We start from the raw sequence: 12059 nt of genomic DNA on the forward strand, positions 1-12059 counted from the left end.
ATCTTCAAAATACTTTTCAATTTTACATTTTATTTTTAAATGTTTTATTTCTTTTTATGCATGTTTTTTCTAAATGCTTCTAACGCAGATGTTTAATATAATTATATGTTCGTATTGTACCTTCTATTTGTAGTTTCACTACCCTTAACGTTATGCAATGTAGCATTTGTGGTATATCTTGACATACCCTACGTTATAGTAGCCTGTAAGCTTTATTTATATGCTTAGTATTCCCTTAATGAGGACATTAAAATTATCCGAATACTACATGCGAACAGAACATCCATAAGGAACTGCATCTAAAAATTACCTTCCACTTTCAGTGAGGCCTGCGCACGTATACAATTCGGCGGCCACTTTCTTCCGGCCGCGTGCACGCACGTACGCAATTTTGGTCGCCTATTTATAAGAACTCGCTCATATTGTTGACATGTCTGTATGATATGCTTGAGAAAGGAGGCAGATTTGTCAGTAAGCCCTTCTAAACATGTTGCATTTGCTGTCCTGCATCTAATGTACTCTTACTAATGCAGTAAACACCGGCATAGTACCGAATCTCCAAAAAAAAAAAAACCTGGATGAACGCGTGATAATTTAGAGGCTAACCTGGATTCCTGGGGAGGTTCCCCAATGTTTTCGCAAACTTGTCATTCAAGTTAGTAAAAACTTTATACATAATCTACTGATCACCTACGAACACACTTTAGAGCATTGAGTTTTTATTTATTACGGTCTGTTTTGATCACCTTTGTGTATTACTTTGTTCTCTCCTACTGCTTACATACAAACTGATTGATCTCAGGAGGGATATAGCTGGTAGAAGGGACTAACTTGTTCTTTGCTTAGTTTCCGCATCCTAGTGGCAGCAGCTATATCCCAATGAACGGGACGAGAAATGGATTTTACGATAACAAAAATCCTGTTTTCCGTCTTTATTGTTGTAACGGCCTCGGCACATTATATGGATATCCTTTAGCTTTATTTTTTTATCCTAAACTATTAAAGAGTTATTTCTGTATCAGTCAAGCATGGTTGAGGCAGGAATGCTGGCAACACACTGTGCTACCCATTTTCACAGTTCCCAAGTTGCCGAAACAGTAAAGCCCGCTGTTCTACTCATTTTCTGAGACTCAGTCTTCTATTCCATTCACATCTATGAGAGTTACAGAAACAGCATAGAGAGCAGCCAGTTTGGCTGTTTACATATTCCCGGCCATCAGTGGCTACAGGGACAACCATTCTGGCAATACTTGCCCATCCAAGGGGTAGGCCCTGTATCTATCAGATTTTTACGGCATAGCCTGTGGAAAAAGGGAGCATTGAAAAATAGAACGGATTCCCTAAAATAAGCCATCATATGGCTATGTGAAAAAAATAATTTGCTGTGACCAGCAAGTGAAAATAAGTCATGTCTTGTAATAAGTCCTGTAAGTTGTTTTTAACACCTTACATCCCTGCAAATCTAATTAAGAAAATTCATTAGATATTAAACACTTCACATTACCTAGACTTCGATTAGCAGCTGCACAATGACAGTAGCAAGGAGGGCAGGGTGGAAGCTCATTAGTGAGAAGAGGCGACTGGAGGTAAACTCTCTGCGAACTGCAAAAACTAAACTGGCTCACCAAGCAAAGATGTAGGCATACACAGCGGCCAAGTATCATAACGGAGGAACGTTGTGTATTAGATTTTTTTTTCTTGAGCTGTTTGCGTGTTTAAAGGACAGCAACAGACCAATTATAGTCTATGAGGATATTGACATGGACACTTTTTCACGCAGACTGATGGTCCAAGTGAAAAAAAAAATCCCAGCAAGTCCTATTCCCATCACTATCACAGAAGAGACCAGAACATACAATATCCAAGGTCCCTAGGGATCGGACCACACACGGGCAGGTAACCAATGTAGGCTGCATCCAAGATTCAAGCGCAACTCTCAATACACGGCAATCTGGTTTGGTTTTCCTTTTTTCTAAGCCCTCATTCAAAGTGAAGCCCTCTAACCAGGAAATTACTAGCCCATTCACATTCTCAGTTTTGATTGCAGCTTATTTTACTCAGTTTCAAATAGGAAAACACAATACATACCACGAGGGAAATTTCCAGCTCCTTGGATACGTTGCAATCAACCTTTTGCAGGAGGTTGTCGATATCAAACACGTCATCAGAAGAACCGAATGTGATGTCTGACTTTAGGTCAAAGTACTTGAGGAACAAAAGTAGTTGTTGTAAAAAGACAGTTGCTTAGATACAATAAATTAGTAACAAAGGAGACTAATATGCTACAGATCCTGAGCTCTCCATCGATGGTGTGTCCAACAGAGGGTATAGGCCACATCTTTAGGGATTACTTGCACTTTGAGTACGCAGCACAGTGTATGATCAAAGCATCCGGGGAACTTAGGACTATTAAGCAGCCCTTGTTATAGGTAACCCATTAAATAAAACTGTAGTATACATAGGACAGCTTACTGGGGATCTCCGATGGGCGTTTGGGTCTTTAAACTGCCTAGTCAGTAATTTTGCAGACTCGTTTGATGAACAGTAGAAGAAATGTTTGGACCATAGCTTAGCAAAACAGCTTGAAGCAGCAAAGTGTAAGGGTCCTTTTAGATGAGCCGATTCTCATTTGAACGAGGAAGTGACATCCCGCTAGATCGTTCGCACTCGTGCGGCCTGTTTAGACAGGCAAATGCATCGTTCACTTCGTTCAAATGAGAATCGTCCAGAATCATTCAGTCCTTGTAATACCTGTATAAGCGAATACAGGGGCTGAACGACTGCATTTTAAACCTAACGCTAAGCCAACTTATATTTTTATGCCACGGGGTGTCAGCAGTTAACATTGTATACTGCCAGCACCCCCCTACAAGAAAAATACAGCTGTGCTTGTGATTAATGACACACACTGAGATCTGTAAAGCGGTTGTAGAGGCCCATTTACATGCAAATGAAGATGATAAAGTGTTAATGGCCATCAGTAGCCATTAACCCCTTAAGGACATGGCCTATTTTGACGTTTAGGACCAAACAATTTTTGGTAGATTCCCATCTCCATTTTTCAAAAAAGCCATAACTTTTTTACTTTTCTGTCGACGCGGCCGTATAAGGGCTTGTTTTTTGCGTGGCGAACTGCAGTTTCTATTGGTGCCATTTTTGGGTACATATACCATATTGTAAACTTATTTTTTTATGATAGCAGGGAGAGAAAAACGCATCAATTCTGCCATAGATTTTTTTTTTAAGCGTTAATTATGCAGCATAAATGATACACTACATTTTTTTCTGCGGGTCGGTACAGTTACAACGATACCAAAGTTCTTATATTTTTTTAGGTTTTTCTACTTTTCTGCAATAACAGCCCTTTTTTTGGAATTGTTTTTTTCTAAAATCGCTGCATTCAAAGTCCTGTAACTTTTATTTTTCCATGGATGGAGCTCTGTGAGGGCGTGTTTTTCGCGAGACGAGCTGTAGTTTTCATTGGTACCATTTTGGGGTACATACGTTTTTTAAAAAATCCTTTTATTGCTTTTTTTGGGAGATAAAATGCTAAAAAAAATGTTTTTCTTAACGCTTTTTGCCATGCAGTATCTGGCGTCCTGTTGCCATGGCAACCAGCCGGGCTCTCCGTGATAACATAGCGAGAGCCGGCTGAAGTCACAAAGCCGGCTGTTGCAGCAGAATAGCCGGCTCCCGCTGCCGGATAGCGCGAGATCTGTCATGATCTTGTATCCCTATGACGTAAGGGTACCACATTTTTGCGAGAAGTAACCTGCTTCCATGACGTACCATTACGTCATAGGGAGGGAAGGGGTTAACACTTTATGCAAAAAAATTAGATTCTGGACGAGCGAATGACTTCAGAGGTAGCCCGTTTACAAAGGCAGATACATCTCTGGTGCGTTTAAACGAGAAATCGTTCAGTCGCTCACATTCGCTGCGTTAGTGAATGAGAACTGAATGATCGGTATTTAAACTGAACGATAAGTAAACGAGCTAACGATGATTTTTATGCCTGCAGAAATTGGATGGGGAAAAAAAAGTGAATGTTTATCATTGGGTCGTTGGCGTGATTTGATTGATAATAGTTCTGTCTAAAAGGGCCTTAAGAAAATGCAATCGTTCTGGCAGGTATACCTTTTCGATGTCAGACAACCATGTGCACATAAGGCCCAGAGAGCTGTCAGTGTCACTTCTGACAGTGCTGAATTTTTCTAATTTTGCCTCTTTCCAATTATAAAACTCCTGAAACACAACATCTGAATCTTCACAGCTGCAAGACGCCCCATACATATCTTCAAGTGAATTCAGTAGCACCTGTGTGGAAACCAAAGAACGTAGGGGAAAAACCAAAACACATGAAATGGCCCCAGTGACCAGAGGTAAATAGGACAGCCAGAGCAGTATACAATTACTACATTTTTATATGCAGTACCAAGTTACATTTCTTATTAACTAGCGGTATATATGTGTGAAGTTTAAAATGAAAAAGGTGAAGTTACATTTAAAATTTTTTAACAAAAGGATCAAAAATCACCAGAATTTATTAGCATTAGATAAACATTTCAGACTATTATTACACTGTCAGCAGTGGCACTCAAATAGTACTATAGCCAGAGGTTAACCATGTACAGTAGCAATAAGTCTACAATATTTCAGAGTACTTTCTCTTTCATATATTAGAATTTTTAAATTACAACCCAACTCTTTCAATTCATACCTGAAGTTTAGCGAGTCTGGATTCAAGCGGCAGCTGGTCAACCTCAATAACAAAGGCATCTACAGATACATTTAGTTGTTCTTTCGCCTTGTTCCGTCCCTCTATAAGCAAGTCTAGTTCAACCTGAGTTAGAAGAAAAGGAATTAAAAAAAAATAAATAAAAAATAAAAAAGTATGTGTCAAATGAAAAATACGTTAATAGCGAAAGGGATTGGAGTTGGTCACAGGTCCTAAACCAGCAGAGCCAGGCAGCAGCAGTGTGTTTACAGGACCTGTAATGATGTCACCATCATGTAATGAGTCTCAGGGCTCCGAGCTCCACCCCTGATCACATGACGGTGATGTCATCATAGGTGTTAAACCAGCAGAGCTGGACAGCAGCAGTGTGGAGTCCCAGTCACTGATCACATGAAATCCCTCATTCAGTGCACAGGAATGAAGGACCTGTGATGATGTCACCGACGTGATCAGGGGAGGAGCTCAGAGCCCCAAAACGCAGCATCTCTATTTTTTACATTGAAGTCAATGAAAGCCGCGCGCCCCGCAGACCTTCCGCAATGAAATTGTGGAAAGGTCACGGGTACCCAAAAAGCACGGATTTAATAAAAAAAACAAAACAAAAAGAAAACTGTACTGCGCATGTCCGACGGCTCCCTGTGCGGACCATCCATAGTACAGCCGGCCAAGAAGAAAAGGAGGTATGTGCGGATGCCAGCTGGGTACAGAGTCGGATTCCACTGTGGGCTCTTGCGCATGGAATCCGACCCAGTCGTGTGCAGCCGCCCTAAAGGAACCACTCTAGTGAGTTATCTTGCTTATTCCTTTCTATCTGAAGCTTCCTGGAGTAGTCCTCTTTAGGTGGGTCATGGGATCTCATTCTGACCACCTGAGATTTACTTGGCTTTACATTCCTCTCAAAGTCAGTTTATCAGTCGGTATAATTCCTGTGTGACGGACACTACTATACAAGCTCTTCAGGGCACAACTATCAGTTTCCGCTGATTAGAGGCTCCAGTTATAATGAAGATAATAGCTCAGCCTCCTGATTGTATATTTATGCTCTGTAGATTATTTAGGCAACTATAAAAAAGTAATGATAATAATTAGAGTCCTTCCAGCAGGCAGGATTGGTACAAGCTCTAGCTGGTCATGTAATGACGTGCTGATGCATCATGGGATTGATAGCAGAGAATAGAAAGATAAAGCATGGACAAATCTCAACATCAAGATACTGCTTGATGGACATCAGACAGGAGGCTGCACTGCATGGACATCTCTTCTGTACATTACCGTATATACCGGCGTATAAGACGACTTTTGAACCCCGAAAAATCTGCTCTGCAGTCGGGGGTCGTCTTATGCGCCGGTAATACAAAAAAAAAAAAAGTGTAAAAAAAAAAAAATTTATTACTCACCTCCCACGGCGTTCTGTCGCTCGCTCCGGCAGGCTGTCGCTCGCTCCTCGTCCCCGGCGCAGCATAGCTTTCTGAATGCGGGGCTTGAAATCCCCGCTTCCAGAAAGCTAATACACACGCCGGCAGCCATGACAGCATTGAATGGCTGTGATTGGCTGAAGGCGCACGTGTTAGCAATCACACCCATTCAATGATGTCATTGAATAGTGTGATTGGCTGAAGCCACGTGTGCTTTAGCCAATCACAGCCATTCAATGATGTCATGGCTGCCGGCGTGTGTATTAGCTTTCTGGAAGCGGGGATTTCAAGCCCCGCATTCAGAAAGCTATGCTGCGCCGGGGACGAGGAGCGAGCGATAGCCTGCCGGAGCGAGCGACATCCTGCCGGAGCGCGACAGAACGCCGTGGGAGGGGAGTAATGAATTTTTTTTTTTTTCTCCACTGTATACCGGCGTATAAGGTGACAGTTGGGGGGTCGTCTTATACGCCCCGTCGCCTTATACGCCGGTATATACGGTAGTTACCTCCAGTGTAAAAATTAAGTGAGGGGTGCAGGGATGAAAAAAAAATGTGTTTTAGCCAGATAAGTCACAAATATTTTTTTCTGGAGCCCACATTTAGGATGAATGTATCTGAATCTAGCATTCCAGGACAATGTTTTCAGCTACAGTGAGCACAAGCATGATAGAGCAGTTCAGTTCATGCAATTAAAAACAACTCATGAAAAAAAAAAAAACTGCATCAAAAAGTTTTTATACCCTTACCAGATCTGAACATTCCCGAATCGTTTCCTGGGCACAGCTATATTCCTTCCAATTCTCCTCTAATATATTTAAAGTAGATGGGGCACATAGCTGTTCCTGACCGACAACCTTAACGGCTTCCAGAAGATCATCAGCTGCAGTCATGTTGATATTTTCCCGCCTGACAATATATAGAGGCCGGTTTCATAGGATTATATTCAAGCATTACCCAGATACACTAAATTATAGTTTCCCCAAATGTAGCACACATGCCTGTTCTGTTAGTTCATGTTCAAGTGTCATTTAATTGTAAAGCAAAGCGCAAGACTCTCTCAAGCAATATGAAGTTCATATGTAACCACAGCGGCCCATTCTACATTGTAGTACACAGGAGGAGAAGCGTTTATAGGGAACAGGGCTTACTAGAGGAGACTATGCCAATCTGCGCACAGTGCTGCGGAATAACCAGGTTCTATTTACATGGGCGATTTCCTCACACGAGTGCCTTCCGATTTCGATAAGGATGGAATTCGAATGAAAAAAATAAGCCATTATTTTCTGCGTGTTTATACACAGGGACAATTTGTTTCTCAAATAGAAAAATCACAGCACTTTCTATTTTTTGAGGTGTGATATTGCCCATTGTTTTCTGCAGGAGCAAAAAAAAAAAAAAAAAGAAATCAGGTTCGCATGTAGATGTGATTTTCATGTTCGCGTGATGCGATTTTTTTTTTACATTTTTCATGCACATGAAAAAACACGCACGTAAATCACATGGGCAGTGCTGCGTTTTTTCACAAAACGCATTGCAAGTAAAAAAAAAACGCATGTTTACAAGTGAAATATCAGTCCAAGTTTCTCAAATCGATATCGTGTTCACCCGTGCAAATATGGCCTAAATGAGTGAGATAAATCTGCTTAGTTTCAAGGCATTTAGATAAAAGTGAAGCCTGGGCAAGGGTTCTGGCATTTATATCCTTTTAATCCAGTAGAGTATGGTTTCAATGGCTGAGGGTTACTTCAAGATATCTTACTTTTATAGGCATCCCATTAAAGGGGCATTTCCATCCTGGCTCTTTATGACCGAGAAGGGAAAACCTGGCACACTGTACTGGCCACCCATCGGAAAGAGTCAAGTGCTTCAGCTGAGCGCCGCTTCAGTAGCTCTCATTGAAGTGAACGGGAGCCAAGGAAAACAGCAGAGCGCCCTGCACAGTTTCTGTAACTTCGGGCTCCTGCATACTTGTAATCTCAATATCGCTTTTTTTTTTTCTTTTTACATGAATGTCAAAAGGACTTTCTAATGTTAAAAAACGCATCGCACAAAAATTGACATTTGTGTTAAAATAAACGCAGCGATATCGCGATCGCCAGTGTGCAAGAGCCCTAAGAGTTCAAAGTCCCGTTGCAGTAAGCACTCGTGTCTTTCCGTAGTCTCCGGCTGTGTAACCAGTAACCATGGCAGCAGTTTCCCATTTCTGCTATGAAAAGCAGAGATGGGAACACCCCTTAACAAGGGCACAGGCTGCCATGGTAGTCATTCGACAGTGAAGATGTTTCCAGCATGTTGCTTGGCCGTTCAGAATAGCAGCCTCTAAAGGGTTAACTGCAGGGATCCGAGTCCTCTCCAATCCCAGCTGTTGTGGATGGGTATTCGCTGTCAACAGCTGATATAAGTAGCATATAGAGCGTACTTGACCCTTGAGCTCGCACTATACAATGACACCTGGCATCCAACGTACGTATACGGCAGATGCCAGGAGGGGGTGAAGGTAAAGGGGAAAAAAAAAGTACCAAATATTTTAAAAAGTGACTATTTCCTGAAGGTACAGGACACAACCCATTGCAAGTTGTGCCCCTACTGTGTGCATTATCTCTCTACTGTCTCATCCTCGGTTTTCATATCACTGCATTTTATCACTGTGATGCCACATAAAATAAATAAAATAAAGAGCCCGAGTAGAGGTGCTCACACAAAGTAACCCTTAATACCAATACCAAAAGAATGTTTGTGCACCCACTTAAGGCTCTTTTAGGCACAACGATTTTCGCTCAAAAATCGCTCAAAGCCATCTTTTGAGCGATAATCGTTGTGTCTAACTGCACTGACATACAGTTTTCGTTAAGCCATTGCTGATCTTTCAGCATGCTGGAAGCCAATGATCAGCCTCATCAGGGATTCACAGCGGGATACAGCTGATACTATTGTTTCAGCCGTATCCAGCTCCCTGAAGACAGGCAGGGTATGAAGAACAGAGCGGTCCAGCTGTATTCTTCATCCCCCACTCGGAGCGCCCGGCTGTATAACAGCTGGGCGCTCCGAGCAGAGAACAGCTGGATGCAGAAGACAAGCGACCCCCCTGTAAAAAAATGCATACAACAATTATCGCTCAAAAAATCTTTTGAGTGATAATCGTTGTGTCTAAACCCAGTTTTAGTGAGAGGGAGTCAAAGGATGACAAATAGCTCCCACCCACCAATCCAGAACAACATTCATTACCTGATCAAGATGATAATGTTCTTGTAAACCCTTGGCTACCCTCTCACTGAGTTCTTATACTCTTTGTTTCACGTGTGTAAGGCCTAATGCCCACGGCCGTGACAGGCTCCGCTGCGGTATTCCGCTTGCGGAGCCCGTCACAGAGCCCCCCCAGAGACCCCATACTTACCTCCGGATCCGCCGCCCAATGTCCCGCATGACACTCCGGCACGAATGTGCCGGCGGTAGGCGGGGAAGCTTTTTCACGCCATCTTCCGCTGTGCTACACAGCGGAAGATAGCGTGACGGATGGCTTCCATTGAGTGCAATGGAAGCAGTCCGCACGTACGCGGCAAATAGAGCATGCCGCGGGTGAATACGGAAGAATTCACGGAGTGGAATTCCACTGTGGAATTCTGCACCGTGAGCATTGCGCTATTAGGTTCAATAGAACCTAATAGCTGTGGGGCAAAGCCGCGGATTTCCGCCGCGTGATATGCGGCGGAAATCCACCTGTGGGAATTAGCCCTAATGCTATAAAGGGTTACTTCTTCCGAGCACCTCTACTATGCCTTTTTGTTTAATATGGCATTTGTTGCTTTGCCCTGGGGTACAGTTTACAAGATTGGCCTATCACCTTTGTAAAAAGATTTTGGATGAATAACCAGTGACTATCAAATATTACCACCCTAAATTATTTGCGAATTTTAGTGTGGCATCATCCAATGCTACTTGTGATAGGTTTTTACGTATTTGCCTTTACTTTCCTTTATTTTGGGGGAGGGGGTCTAGTTTGGTGGTCGCCCCCGTGAGTGTTTTATTTTGAAAAGTTGCAGCATTTCAGAATAAATACACTTTGAAGTTTGACTTAGAGCTGAGCTCCGAGTCATGGTAGTGGGCCAGTTCTCTCCCTATGCACAAAAGTGAACTCCTCTCTCCCCCACCCACCGCCAACCCCCCCCCCCCCCCCCAAAAAAAAAAAAAAAAAAGAACAAAACTATCCCAACAAACATTCTCACCTAACATTTTTAAGAATATCAATCTTGGCCATTAGCGCTTTCAGCTTGTGTCCTGCTGCAGAAGCCAATCGCATTTCCATTTCATTAATGTTTCTTTCAAAGGATTCTCTCTCATTCTATACAAAAATGAATCAAAGAAACAGATATTTTAAAAAAATTGAGATCCTGACGATACTCCGACTCAACCTATAAAGGTTTATGTCAAGAAAACCCCTTTTAAATACAATACGCATATCTGCACTGGACACTGCTTTCGGAGTCTTCGGCACAGATCAGGCACAAAGCGCTGGTGAAATACCGGAGTGCACTGCTGAAGCCGGATGGACCACTTATAGTAAATAGTGTCTGCCTCTGGATATGCCGAATCCGGCTCTTTCAGTTGCTATGGAAAGCACCGGCCCTGTGTCCACAAGCGGAGAATCATTGCGATTCTCTGCTCGCGGCCAGCAATTTGCAGCATGTGTCGAATTGCCGCGATTCTCCGCGGTCAGCCCATCTGTCAGATAGGCAGACCACGGAGATTCGTCTGCCGGCTCCTGCATCCGGGCAGCGGCTCCCGCGGCAGAGATTCGCCGCAGGACTTCACAACGCCTGTGGACAGGGGGCCTAAAGGCCACTCTCACACACCGCTTTTTACCACGATGTCCCAAGCCCCACACTAACCGTGGTACAACGCTCCCATTGATTTTAACAGGGCCTCTCAGACCTCAACTCGAATGCGGATTTTGTAACGCTGCATTTTTCGAGCGCTGTCCTATTTTTCAGCGTATTCACGTGTTGTTTTAACGCACCCCATCACAATGATGCATTTAACTGAACGCATGTGCAAGAGTGGCCTAAGTTGGACTAGTAGATCAGCCGTATTCCTCCTTTGTAGGTCAGTTTTTTGCTGTCCAATGAATTGTGCTTGCCTCCGACACTTAGAAGAGCCTTACTAGATAGAGCTGAACAAAGCCCAAATGAAATGAGATTTTACTTTTAATAGATGAGGAAAGACCAGTGCCCAGAACACTGAAGAAATACTAACCCAAAAATAGAAGACAAAAAAGGTAAGAAACAGTTTTTAAGTAATATAGCATTTGAAGTGCCTTCTGTATGAAGGCTAAAACAGTATTTTCTACGCCATTCACTGGGTGGGACAGAAAACCATGAGTATAGCTGCTGCCAGTAGGAGGCAGACACACCACGCACGAAAAAAAAAAAAAAAGGGATAGCTCCTCATGCAGATTCCAGCAGTAGCCAACCGAAGGCGGACACCAAGACCCAATGTCCACGGGCGGATTTGATTTGCGGGAGATCTCCACAAATCAAGCCTCCCATAGGGATGCATTAGCATCAGCAATGGAATTTAAGGCATGCGCATGTTAATTGGAAGGAAAGATAAATTAGTCACTAACAGAGCTGATCTGGTTCTGCTAGGACCCTGCATCTATGCTGTGGCAGGGGGCACCCCAGGAGTCACGTGATCGCCAGTATTGGGAGTAACATTTCAGCTTTCTCTCTACACTACATAATTGCTCATTGAGTGCTAAGTATCCTGTAAAAGGAAAAGGCAGAAACAGTTAAAACCCACTTATGCTTCTCCTTTAGGGCCTCGGTTCTGACTAACAGCCGAGGATTCGACCTGCTACATTGCATGAGCGTTAGTAAGCGCCGCATTTTTACTATCGGCTAGTATCGTCGT

General features: G+C 43.0%; 1 protein-coding gene across 1 annotated transcript in view; it reads right to left on the reverse strand.

Annotated features, from left to right (window-relative positions):
* The window catches only part of STK31 (serine/threonine kinase 31), a 57293-nt gene that overhangs the window by 26813 nt on the left and 18421 nt on the right, over positions 1-12059 (reverse strand). The window contains exons 8-12 of the mRNA XM_066584690.1: positions 10376-10491; positions 6899-7058; positions 4721-4843; positions 4138-4317; positions 2089-2205 (exon numbers count right to left, since the gene is read on the reverse strand). Coding sequence (XP_066440787.1) covers positions 2089-2205; positions 4138-4317; positions 4721-4843; positions 6899-7058; positions 10376-10491 — 696 coding nt within the window. The remainder of the gene's footprint in view (positions 1-2088; positions 2206-4137; positions 4318-4720; positions 4844-6898; positions 7059-10375; positions 10492-12059) is intronic.

Source organism: Eleutherodactylus coqui, chromosome 12 (assembly GCF_035609145.1).
Source record: "Eleutherodactylus coqui strain aEleCoq1 chromosome 12, aEleCoq1.hap1, whole genome shotgun sequence".
NCBI classification, from domain to species: Eukaryota; Metazoa; Chordata; class Amphibia; order Anura; family Eleutherodactylidae; genus Eleutherodactylus; species Eleutherodactylus coqui.